Source organism: Oenanthe melanoleuca, chromosome 3 (genome assembly GCF_029582105.1).
Source record: "Oenanthe melanoleuca isolate GR-GAL-2019-014 chromosome 3, OMel1.0, whole genome shotgun sequence".
NCBI lineage: Eukaryota > Metazoa > Chordata > Aves > Passeriformes > Muscicapidae > Oenanthe > Oenanthe melanoleuca.
Window position 1 is genome coordinate 98,707,202 of NC_079336.1, and position 12,763 is coordinate 98,719,964.

Below are 12,763 nucleotides of genomic sequence, written 5' to 3' on the forward strand. Positions count from 1 at the left end.
CATCTCAGTAGGGATGGCACAAGGGGGAGCAAAGTGCAATAGGAAAGAAACATTTCAGCAAAATCTTTTAGTGCAGTTCACAAGCAAGAATGAATGGGAACAAGGACATGGTGTAAGAGTGAGGGAAGGGTTTGCATCAAGCTGTCACCAGCTAGCTTTTCCAGCTGAGGAAGAAGCTGGGTCTCCCTGTGCAGCTGTCCCTGCTTGGGTGACTTCTGCTGCTCTGAAGCATTTCCTCCTCCATTTTCTCTTGGAAGAGTGTTGGGGAACTGCCCCTCACCATGTGCCTGCTCATGGCCTCTGATTCTGCAAGGGAGATGTAGTCTAAAGAGAGGGGCAGATCTGGCACAAGTTGTGATCTGAGCCAGTTTTACATCTACTTTTGTATTTGTGCAACTTTCTGCTCAACAGAGAACAGAAATAAGTTTTGTTCTTGCCCATTCAGAAGGGAGAGTGCCTCATTTGCTGGAGCAATGAAAGAAGCTAAAACTGCCTTTCATATATCTCAGGATTCCTAGCAGGCAGCTGCATTCACACTATGTATAAGATTTATTATTTCTGCACAGGCTTTGAAACCCACAGGCTTACAGTTAAACCACAAGTGGTTTTGTCAGTTTTCAGCACTGTCAGCATTCTCAGGGGCCTCTGGGAGTCAGCTTGGGGACACCAGGCAAATTCTGGAATAATTGGTGTCAGACACCTCCTTGTGCTGAACAGATCTTTACACTTATGGTGTAAGTCATATGTGTGATACAGAATTCAAAGCCATTCTAAATAACTGCAGAGCAAACTATTCTTCTTCCACAAACTGTTCCAGCAAATTAGTTAGAAGCAGTCATTGACAACCTTATGTGTGAATTCTTTAAAAGAATTTAGGGATATTTGAACAAGGAGTTAATAATATTTAGGTACAGCTAGTCTGGAGCAGGAGAACAGACTAAATAACTACTTAAAATCCTTTATTCCCATAAAAAAGTCAGTGATGAAAACACAGGAATTCCTGTCGGTTCCAGCAGTGCCCATCCTCAAAATGCTTCTTTCTACTTTGTTATGGTTCAGCCCTGTTCTTCAGAGAAAACTCATTGTCCATTCTCACTCCAGGTCATCTTGAACAAAACAGCCTTGTACAGTTACACAGCTCTAAGCACCACTGATCATATTTGTTATGCTATGGCATCATTTGTTTGATATCCCTGCATGGTTTCCTTCAAAGTCCTTCTACTCAGTACTTCCAACACTCCATGGGAGATATTTTATTAGCTTTTTTAAAATTTGAGTTTTCTCAACATAAGAACTTCTGTATAATCTTAAATCTATTCAAGCACCGTGAAAGTTCTCCTTTAAACTTCATAACTCATGTCCTCTCCAGAGTACATGAGTCTGTAATGTAATCTCTGAAATCAGCCTGATAAAATCACCCAAGCAGCTCTTTGCTTCATTTTAACAACCTGAGTAATGCAGTGTGTTTGCCCAGGCATATAAAAGAAAGTGGAATCCAACCCAGGGATGTTTGCCTCATTAGAGAGGTTTTTCCTAAGGCACAGTTTGTGTCTTTTCCTTTGTGTTCCCTCTGTCAGAACTTCAGCCTCACCTGGGCTTGGACTCCAGGCTCTTGCTTTGATGGTTCCACGTGTCTTCCTTGCCATGCAATCTATAAATCATTTTCTTGACTGCATCTTTAGAGGTGCTGCTTGCCTGGTTGGTTGGAGGCAGCTGTTGAGGCCAAAGGAAAGCAAATTGTAGTTCTGTAAAGGCTTTTCTTCTATTCCTCTGCCTACAGACCTTTTGCTTTTCTAGAAAATGTATCTCCAAGTATTCCTTGTGTTTCTGAAGTCACTAAATTGGTGCCAGAGAGCTTGCTGTGGTAACTTACTGCAGACCAGGAAAAGTGGTGTCATAATCCAGTTGTCATCAACATGTAATTTATGGTATTCTGGGGTATCATGAGTCTCTGGAGATCTCCACTAACATGGATTTATTTAGCTTTTGCCAGCATGTGCTGAGCTCATCTTATAAATTGCCACCCTTTAAAATAATTTCCAACTCTCAATCCATATTTATCTTATTATAAATGGCAGCAATATTTCACTTTAAACCCCTGTACAGTGCAATAGGAGTAAGCCTAGCACAATGAGCAGTAAATAAAAATTATCTTCTTTACTCTGTCTCTTCCTTGTAAATTGCCTCATAAATAATGAAAGGATGGGAGGACAGGGATAACTACTCCAAATGAAGCATTTTTAAGAACATGCCCAGAGGTACCTTGGGAATCAGCCCCATTCCATTTGAGGACCCACCACAACCTTTGGACTGCCAGCATGACTCATCCTTCAAGGGGCAAACAGTGATGGATCAAATTAGGGCTTCTGCATTAACCTTTCCTTCTCTTCTGGCTGCTCTTAAACACTCTGAAAGAACATGTTCCAAGTGCATAAAGCTTCTGTGTGCAGAACCACACAGCCTTGGGGAGGTTCTGTGGCCCAGCCCAGCTGTGAGCAGGACAAGGAGGTGCTGAAGGTGTTTTACAAAGGGCATTCCAGCAGGTGCACCCTGCAAGTGGCACAAGCTCATCTTACTGGTACAATTTGCAGCTTTCTTATGTTTTTTGGCAAACAGCCTGAACTCTCCTGGGGCTTGAGATGAGTGGCCAAATTCTGTCCATCACACGTTGTGAAACCCTGCTGATTTCAGAATGTTCTCTGTGTATTTAACGGGTCACAAAAACAAGGAGATGCTGAAATTCAGCGAGCCCATTAAATTACACACTCCAAAACGTCCTTTGAAAAGCAGCAAAGGACACACACCACAAACTTAGCAGCACCTGTAGTCCAAAGAGGCTCCAGGAACCAATAGTGACAGTTTTTCATGAAATGCCTATTTCATTTCCTTTCTCTATTGTTTTGTTTTCCTGACCAGACATAGGAAGAACCGTGAAGCAGCCAGTGAACTTCTGATGAGACTGAAAGATAACAGGGATCTCCAAAAGTTTCTTCAGGATTGCCAGGAGGTAAATCATGCCCTTTCACTTTTATTGCTGAAAGCTGCATCCTGCAGAAAAGCATTCTTACTCCATATTTTATGAGGACTGGAATGCTCAGTCATCCAGTATATTTAGCATGGAGTAAACATGAAAAAAACCCCTGACCATACCACTGTCAAAAAAAGAATATTTGTTTTTTCTTTTCTCATGAACCAGATTTTCTTTTGTCATATAAGCTAAAGACATAGAAAACTGTCAAAAGCAGTGAAGATTTTCTGCTGTGATAGAAATTATAGCCATGTGGAACGTGGTGGATTAGCAGGGCACTTACTAAGAGTTTTGTCTACAGTTGTACACATGTATGTGGCCTGGTGCAGGGGATATCAAGTGATTTCTAGCAAACATCAGTCAGAAGAATAGGAGGTCAAGAATAAAAAAGGAGCAAGATTAAGCTGTGTAATTTATGTGTGATTTACCTCATGGTTCACATGTGTTTAAAATCATTAAGTATTATAACACTTGAAAAAAGAAATTATTTCCAGATTTTCTAATCACTTACACAGGCTGTTTACACTGAAGACAGCATTTTAAAGTTTGGAATACTCTTGTTCCTAGCACAAGGAATTAATCAAGTAATTTTCAGGTTATTTCATGGAGTACTGGCAGATAATAAAGAGCTTTGCCTGTGAGGTTTTGATCATAAACTGGGCAAGTGGTATTTGCTGCTTGGTTGCCTGGATTCAGTCTGTTTTCCAGCATTGCATAACCTGCCCATGAGCTTGCCTTCAATTGCTCCTTCCTTGGTAGTTAAAACATGACAGATTAGCAAAAATTCTGCTGTTATTAGCAGCAACCTCTTCCTTCCTCTGTGACAGCTCTGGTACAAAGATCCCCTGGCTCTTGGGGCTCTCCTGGCCTCAGTGTCAGTGTGGGTGTGTTCCCTAGGACCTGGTTTTTCCCCTGTACCACTGGAAGAAAAGGGAAAGCATAAAAGCTCTAGTGTTGGCTGCCTGGATGCCTTTCCTCTGCCTTGTTTCTCTCCAGCCACTAAACCATGGATGTCTCGACTGCACGGTTCACAGACAGACTTACAATTACCCAAATGTCAGGGCTTTCTCCAATCCTTTTTGAGAGGACATTAGCTTTGCTGACAATTGAAGGGCTGTTCCCTGAGAATTTATGTCAGTGTGGGGCCTGCTGACACCTCTGTTGGGCTGGGGGGTTTGTGATGGAGCAGCACTGTCCTGGGGGTGGAAGGGAGCCAAGGCAGCACCTCCCCCTTGGCTTTTTCCTTAGCACTGCCTGTAAAGCTGGGAGCTGTTAGGGAGCAGCTTGGAGCCAGTCCCCACTTCACCCAGCAATGATCCTTTGGCCTTCCTGCCCGCTGCTGCCTTGGAGACAGTTTCCCATCTGTGTGTAAGCTGAGGAAAGGCAGAGTGTTTTCTGCAGCCCCTCCCTTCCCAGGGCAGCCACCTTGTCACTGTCACCCCGTGCTGAGGTGTTTGAGAGTGTGGCCTCCTGCCCTTCCCTCCTTCCTGCAGAGCCAGGCACTCCTGAGCAGTGGGGTCATGCTCCTCTCAGCAGCCCAGCAGTGATAAAGTCCCTCTGGGGTCACAGGCGAGGGAAAACAGCAGGTTTTGTTGTTGTGAGGAGTCAGAAACACTGTCACAGGTTAGTCCTGGGGCACTGCTCTTCTGGCTGTTTCTTGCAGTCATCAGTATGAATATTAAATAAATTTACTGAGTGAATGAAACAGTGACAGCAGAGAACCCTGAGTGGAGGAGATGTGATAAATGTTGCTATTTAGTTTTTCTTTCTCAGCTCACCTTGGAGGAGCTCACAGCTGACCTTCCCTCTGAGTGCTTGGAAGTCCCAGCACTGTCTGGGCTCATTCCTCCAGGGACTTGGTGAAAGCTCTTGGCAAGACTCTGCTCTCTGAAGTTTCTGTCCTGGGGTGTGCTGGCAGGATTTGCCATGTGAGCCTCCCTGCAGGAGAGGCTGCCAGCTTGGCTCAGCAGCACTCAGAGCCCTTTCCCCTTGCCTTGCCTCTGCCCCAGGCTCACAAGGGTTTGTCTCTGCATTTCCTTTCCTTCCTGCCAGGTTGGCACTGCAGAGAGGCAGCCAAGAGCAGGAACAGGGGCTTGTGTACAGGTGCACAGGGTGGGAGGAAGCATCATCCTGTCCTGGCCTTAACAACTTCTGGGGAAATAGGTACTCCAGTGTCATTTTGAGGCAATTTAGGGAGCTATATTATTTTCTGAAAATCTACTTTCACATTCAGGGTACTGACTTTTAGAGCCTGTAGTGGTTGCCAGATTTTAGCAGTGAGCCCTTAAGTACTTTCTCTGCATGTCTGTGCTCTGAGGGGTTTATCCCAACAGGCCCTGGCTGTGAACCACATGTTGTCCCTGTCGTGCCCTCCCCCAGCTGGTAACAGGAATGATCCAGCCTCTCCTTGGGAAGCACTTTTAAATACCCAGAAGCCTTAATGCTGTGGCTGAGTAAAAGCAAACAGTGAAAGCCAAGCAGTGCAATTTGCAGAGCAGAGCAGCTGTCTCCTCCCCAGAAAGGCAGGAGTAAAACCACTAATTCTGGGTTATATCCTAATCTCCATGTAACCTTTGACTGTTCAGCAGCCCAGTAGCCTGTTCTAATGTAAACTTCTGCCTACAGAGCTCTTCACTAACATGAGCATTTTTCTGTTCAGACTTGATGGGAAAATCCAATAAGGACTTTCTCTGATTGCTCTGATAACTTTTCCCTTTTTGGGGAGGAGTGCATTTAAGGGGCAAATGAAATTTTAATTTAATTTTAGTTTTAAATGAAATTTAAATTGAAAAGAGGCTCATGAGTGATTAATGGAATTTGTTGCCCTGTGTCCTGAGCACACAGCAGAGGCCTCTGTTCCTCTTCTTTGTGGGCTGCTTGCTCTCCTAAGTGCTGTTCTAGAAACCAAGCTGAGATTTGTTTTGACATTTTAGGCTCTAAATATGCAGAAAATGGACCTTTTCAAATTCCATAAACATTCCTGTGAATGTGGTTTTTATCCACACCTCAGGGATAGATGAAGCAGTCAGACTCACCCTAGGAGGAAATGTGGTGTTGGCTGCTAGGATCATTTTCACATTCCATTTGCACTTGGCAAATCAACTGTCTCTTAAAGTATTGGTTTTCTCTAGTGGTGATATGGAAATTGTCCCCTGTGCCTTTGTATTTGCTGAAAACCAGACAGAAAACAGTCTTGGATTTTATATAATGGGAAAAGGAAAGTCTCTAGTACCAAAACACTCCTGGAGATTGGATAAATAAACAAATTGCTTATGTAAACCTATACAGAGAAAAGACTGAGGGGGAAAGGTACAAATGTGCTGTGAATTAATGCTACAAAACCATCTCTAACAACCTCACAAAACCATCTGACCAGTAAGTGGGACATGTCCCTGTTTCTCTTGCTGCTGAGCTGGGTGAGATCTGTGTGTTTGATTTTGCTTATCACAGAGGTGATTCCTTTCTGCTTGCATCAAGGGTTATTTATACACTGGAAATGGATGTTGGAATTGAACTGTTAAAGAGGCAGATCTTTGACTGAGCCCTGAGTAAATCCCTGAGTAAGAGCAGTCTCTGGATCTCACACAACTCTTCTGCAGAGGCATCTCTTGATCCTTGATCTGGAGGCTTTTGGTATGATTTCACACCAGGAATGTTTCCTCACACCCCCATGTATTCTCCTTTCCAGCTCTCCCTCTGGATCAATGAGAAGATGCTCACAGCCCAGGATATGTCCTATGATGAGGCAAGGAACCTGCACAGCAAGTGGCTGAAGCATCAGGCATTCATGGCAGAGCTTGCATCCAACAAAGAGTGGCTGGAGAAGATTGAAAAGGTAAGTAATGAACATCTGGAAAATGCCTTTATCTTTGTCCAGGGTGGTTGTGCCCAGAGATGGGATCAGCTCCTCTGCAGAATTGATCCTTAAATCACCCCTCAGCTGAGGCTAAAGGAGATTTCTGGTGCATTGTGTTTCCATCCAACCCATTTTATTCCTCACTGATGTTAAAAGTCTTTTATCCAAGACATTCACTCAGACATTGGCTAAGGTGCCAGTTTAGTTTTGTCTAGTCTTTCCTATCTGAAGGAAGGCATAGTCTAAATTTCATACCCAAAGGGTAAGTGGGGAAAATGCTGGGATTTGAGCCAGTGAGGTAGAAGCACTTCCCAGGAAATAACAGAACATGGGGAATAGCTGAGTTTATTCTTCTGTGCTGCTAAGCTGGCTTTCATTCATTCAGAACTATAACCAAGCTGCCTTTCCCCATGAAAATTAGGGCATGAGGTAAAGAACATCCAGTTTTGTGATTAATTAAGATTCACAGCTCTGTATCAAGTTTTTTGAAGCCTTAATACAGTGTGATGAGCTGTACTTTCCCTCCCCCCATTTCTCCTGTGCAGCTCTGGAGCACTGAGGAGTCTCCTCTTTAGCTCTGACAGTGGGTTTCTGTTCAGTGTAAGTTAGCTTAATTGCTCATTTCCTCTCCCACTTTGGCACTCCATATCCCATTAGAGGCTTTTCTGTGATCTACAAATAGCAATACCCTTTAATGGTGTAATTAGAAGGCTGCTCTTAGTACTGGAAGTTCCTTTTTAGTGATGCTAATACATCCTTCTCCTTTGCCTCTGAAAAATCAGATTGCAGCAGAGGACCAGGGCTGTGCACAGTTGTCACAGTCCCTGCGTTAACATCCATATGGAATGTGCTGGGTTGGGGCAGCATTCCCATCTGCACCCAGCTGAAGAGATTAGATAGGAATAATCAGGGTAAAGACAGTATTTCCCAAACTCTCCCAGCTTTGTGCTGTGGGTTCATGGCTCTCTGATGATGTGGGCCTCAGGAAAGGCAGTGTGTGCAGCTCAGCTCCCTGCTCCATCCTGCCTGAGCCTTGGCCCCAGGAGCTCCCTTTGGGGAATGGTGCAATGGAGAAGGGAAAGGAGGCATTGCTTGACCTTCCCATTGCTAAAAAATCCTCTTCCAGGCAGCAGAGGAACCTGGGAGCTGATGTTCTGGAAGGAGTCACTGGATAATTGGAGATAGAAAATGAGTGGCTGATGCTGCCAGCAGATGAGGAATCCTGAGTGCTTATTAATCAGGATAATTGCCCTAACGGGCTGGGAGTGCTCCTGAGGAGGCACCATTTGGTTGCTCTTTGCCTTGCAGGAGGGGATGCAGCTCATTGCAGAGAAGCCAGAGACTGAGGCCGTGGTGAAGGAGAAGCTGACAGGTCTCCACCAAATGTGGGACGAGCTTGAATCCACCACCCAGACCAAGGCTCAGCGTCTCTTCGATGCAAACAAGGCAGAGCTTTTCACCCAGAGCTGTGCAGACCTGGACAAGTGGCTGAATGGTTTGGAGAGCCAAATCCAGTCGGATGACTACGGCAAGGATCTCACCAGTGTCAACATCCTGTTGAAGAAGCAGCAGGTAAACGGAGCATGGGGTGCAGTGGGCAGGCAGCACTCAAAGGAACAGGCAGGGCAGGCTTTCAGTTTAGAAAAGGAACTGCTTTTCTTTCTTCCTATCCTTTCCTGTATCTTTAAGAAGAACAAGAAATTCATCCAGCAACAAATCAGACAACCATTATTAACATGGTAAATCCTCACTGACCAGCATGAGGAAGCTGTTGATGCCCTACGTGTATGAACAGCTTCCATCCCAGTTTTCAGGACCTTTTTGCCATGTTTCTGTTTAGATGCTGGAGAATCAAATGGATGTCCGTAAGAAGGAGATAGAGGAGCTGCAGAGCCAGGCAAGGGCTTTGAGCCAAGAGGGCAAGAGCACAGATGAAGTCGATGGCAAACGCCTTACTGTAGAAAAGAAATTCTTGGAGCTGCTGGAGCCTTTGAATGAGAGGAAGGCCAACCTGCTGGCCTCCAAAGAGATCCACCAGTTCAACCGGGATGTGGAAGATGAAATTGTGAGTGTCAAAGAAATCCAGTTCCCCAGCCAACAGGAGAATGTTGGGATACTGCTGCTTTCTGCAGCTTGTGTGCACCAGCCTCTCTCTGCTGCCCCAGCTGTGTTGGGGGTTGCTTGAAATCATGTGTACTCCTCTCTTTCAGTTGTGGGTCGGAGAGAGGATGCCCATAGCTACATCTACTGATCATGGACACAACCTCCAGACTGTGCAGCTACTAATAAAGAAAAATCAGGTAAGTAGGTGCTCCATACCTCCTTGTCCTTAGTGCTGACTAATTTGGGAAGGAAATGGGGTAAAACAATGCCACAGGTGGTGGCACAGCCCCAGGCTGTCCACATGAGCTGGTGGTGTGTTTTGCTGCCCCCCTGACTTGTGTTTCCTTTTCGTTTGTGCATTGTCTCATCAGTCAATTTTCTCCCCTGCAGACCCTACAGAAAGAAATCCAGGGCCACCAGCCTCGTATCGATGACATTTTCGAGAGGAGTCAGAACATCATCACAGAGAGCAGCCCCAATGCTGAGGTCATTCAGCAGAGACTTGCAGACCTGAAGCAGCTGTGGAACCTCCTCATCGAGGAGACGGAGAAGCGCCACAAGCGCCTGGAGGAGTCTCACAGGGCGCAGCAGTATTACTTCGATGCAGCCGAGGCCGAGGCCTGGATGAGCGAGCAGGAGCTCTACATGATGTCAGAAGAGAAAGCCAAGGTGAGCAGCTCCTCAGTGACACTGCTTTGGCCTTAATTGCCTTGCTGGAGGGAGGCAGGTGACATAATTTAATGTGGCGCTGTGGAATGGTGACATAAACAAATTTAACTTCCTGCTGAAGTGATCATGTAGAGCTTCTGTCTGTTCTGACATCTCTGAGAGTGTGCAGGATGGAACCAGGGAAGCACCCTCACACTGCAGAGGGCAGCTCTGTGCCTGCCTTCACTGCAAGGTCAGGATTACCAGTGTGGTCCAGTTAAGTCCTGTTTTCTGTTAGTTTTGAATGACAGCACAATGCACCTGGCTGTGAAACAGGACCTGGTGGTCAGTCAGCTTGTACCACTGTCACCAGCCTTGATTCCCAGTGATCACCAGCTTGGACTCCCAGCTTCAGACCACACCAAAGAGAATGTTAGCTCCTGTTTTCCAAGGAGGTGTTAGTGCTGGAGCTTATTATCGACACAAATGCACTGTGTTTCCTGCCCTGGTGAAATAAAGCTCAGCTTTGTATGAGGAGAACACATTCCACAGGTGTTCAGGATCCAGTTAAAAATGGCTTGTTTTTTTTTATCTATTGCAAATAGCTCACTGTGCAAAATATTGAATTGAGAGGGTTTATTGACAATATCAGTTAACACTGGGAGTAGGGGGCTGTTTTTCTTAGCTGTAACAGTGCCTAAAATGTTTTGATTGGAACTTCTCCAGACACTTTGGTGGACAATCCATTGGCATGGACTGTGTAGGATTTCTTTTCTTTGCCCCATGCTGCTGTTGAGATGCCTGACAAGTGGTGTGTCTTAATCTGTTCCATGTTTCTGAGCCCTGCACCAGTGCTGTGGAAATACATAAAAAGGTTCATAGAAGAAGAAACTCAACATGCTCAATGCCCAGCTGATGTAATTCTGTTCTGCACCCCAGAGGGGTTGATGCATTATCTCTTTTACTCATTGTTTTGCTTTCTGGGGGTGCCATTTGCTGTGGCATTAACTGTTCTATACCATTGGTAGAATTACTTGTCTTCAAGCTGTGCTTGGGAGCAGCTCCTTATAATTCTTCCTGTCATTTTCTGTCATCCTTACAGGATGAACAGAGTGCAGTGTCCATGCTGAAGAAACACCAGATTTTGGAACAAGCTGTAGAAGATTATGCTGAAACTGTGCACCAGCTTTCAAAGACCAGCAGAACTTTGGTGGCAGATAATCACCCAGAAAGGTATTAACTGCCATTTTTAATTGGATCAGAGTTCTTTTAGTGATTCAGTCCCTTCTTTGGGTGGTTCTGACACACAAACACCACAGCAGAGAGTAAGCAGCTCAGAGGCTCATACAGAGGAAGAGGAGTTCAGCCTCACTCAATCCAAGGTGTCCTTTGGACCACCCTTATTTGGCCAGAGACAGAGTCAGTATGTAATTCCTGGTGGTTCTGGACACGTGGAATCCCTGTCAGTTGTGTCCCCTGTGCAGGCTGCGGTGGCAGGGCAGGTCTGCCAGCACTGCTGAACCTCTCAGTGGCAGAGCAGTCCTCAGGCCAAGGTCCAGATCTGCTTTTCCAACCAACTTTAATGTCCAGTAGAGAAGGTCACTGTCATCAATGCTTCTGCAGTGCTCTCCAAGATCTGCCTCTTCTCTTTGAGATCCAGCAGAATCAGAGCCTGGAATCAGATGCCTTAAACATGGGCACATTAGCATCCTACTTTTGGTAAATTTATCTCATCTTTCATAAATGGCTTTCCCTGAGGGAGAGCTCAGGAAGCTTAAGAACCATTTTGCTGTAAGAGCTGCAGCTCAGCAGACAGAATTCTCCACTGGCTTCAGCTGCAAGGCTGATTCCACTCTGAGGCTGATGTATTTAACTGCTCAGCCTGCACAGGAAGGTGGCACTGGCCTAGGACAGACACACTCTGCCTCCGGTGGCAGGTTGTTATTTAACTCTAAAGCACTCTCTTGTGGTCATGATTGCTTCTGATGAGAGCAGATTTCCTGACTGAGCTGTCTGAGTGCTGGAGTAATATCATCAGCTTTACAAGGCCGATGGAAGGCACTTTGACAGCACTGTATGGCTCAGACAAAATAGACGCAAAAGATACAGCGAGTAGAAATATTCATCCCTTGTGCAAATGCTGAGCTTTAAGGGGTGAGAAACCCATGAAACAGAGTTTAGCTGGAAAAGAACTGCTCCCTGCCTGTAGCTTTGGGAGAAGGCTCTGGTGTGATGTGTGTCCAGACAAACAGCTGGATTCCAGCTCCCCTCTCTAAAGCCAGGGGTTTGCAGTGCAGGACAGACAAGCTTCCCAGCTATTGCTCACCTTGGTCCAGCATGTCCAAGTCAGATTCCTGCCTGCAGCAGGCATGCATTCTGTGGATTGAATACCCCAGGTGGCTTCCATTCCCTGCAGTTCCCCCTTGGCTGTGCTTGCACAGGCAGCGCAGGCTCAGGGCCCTCTGCTTTTCCAGCGAGCGCATCAGCATGCGGCAGTCCAAGGTGGACAAGCTGTACGCAGGCCTGAAGGACCTGGCTGAGGAGAGGAGGGGCAAGCTGGACGAGAGGCACCGGCTGTTCCAGCTCAACCGCGAGGTGGATGACCTGGAGCAGTGGATCGCCGAGAGGGAGGTGGTGGCAGGGTCCCACGAGCTGGGCCAGGACTACGAGCACGTCACGGTGAGTCCTGGGGGGCTGTCTGGGTGGCACTCAGAGGGTGACACTACCGAGGATGACACTACAGAGGATGGCACTACAGAGGGTGGCACTACAGAGGGTGGCACTACAGAGGGTGCACTCAGAGGGTGGCACTCAGAGGGTGGCACTACCGAGGATGGCACTACAGAGGATGGCACTACAGAGGGTGGCACTCAGAGGATGGCACTACAGAGGATGGCACTACAGAGGGTGGCACTCAGAGGGTGCACTCAGAGGGTGGCTCTCAGAGGATGGCACTCAGAGGGTGGCATTCAGAGGGTGCACTCAGAGGGTGGCATTCAGAGGGTGGCATTCAGAGGGTGGCACTCAGAGGGTGCACTCAGAGGGTGGCACTCAGGGGGTGGCACTCAGAGGGTGCACTCAGAGGGTGGCACTCAGAGGGTGGCACTCAGAGGGTGCACTCAGAGGGC

At 46.5% G+C, this 12,763-nt stretch overlaps 1 protein-coding gene across 6 annotated transcripts in view; it reads left to right on the forward strand.

Moving 5' to 3' along the window:
* The window catches only part of SPTBN1 (spectrin beta, non-erythrocytic 1), a 112,467-nt gene that overhangs the window by 83,705 nt on the left and 15,999 nt on the right, over positions 1-12,763 (forward strand). For all 6 annotated transcript variants that reach the window (XM_056487311.1, XM_056487315.1, XM_056487313.1 and 3 more), the window contains 8 exons: positions 2,917-3,007; positions 6,717-6,863; positions 8,193-8,456; positions 8,725-8,949; positions 9,095-9,184; positions 9,378-9,656; positions 10,738-10,868; positions 12,110-12,314. In XM_056487311.1, coding sequence (XP_056343286.1) covers positions 2,917-3,007; positions 6,717-6,863; positions 8,193-8,456; positions 8,725-8,949; positions 9,095-9,184; positions 9,378-9,656; positions 10,738-10,868; positions 12,110-12,314 — 1,432 coding nt within the window. The remainder of the gene's footprint in view (positions 1-2,916; positions 3,008-6,716; positions 6,864-8,192; positions 8,457-8,724; positions 8,950-9,094; positions 9,185-9,377; positions 9,657-10,737; positions 10,869-12,109; positions 12,315-12,763) is intronic.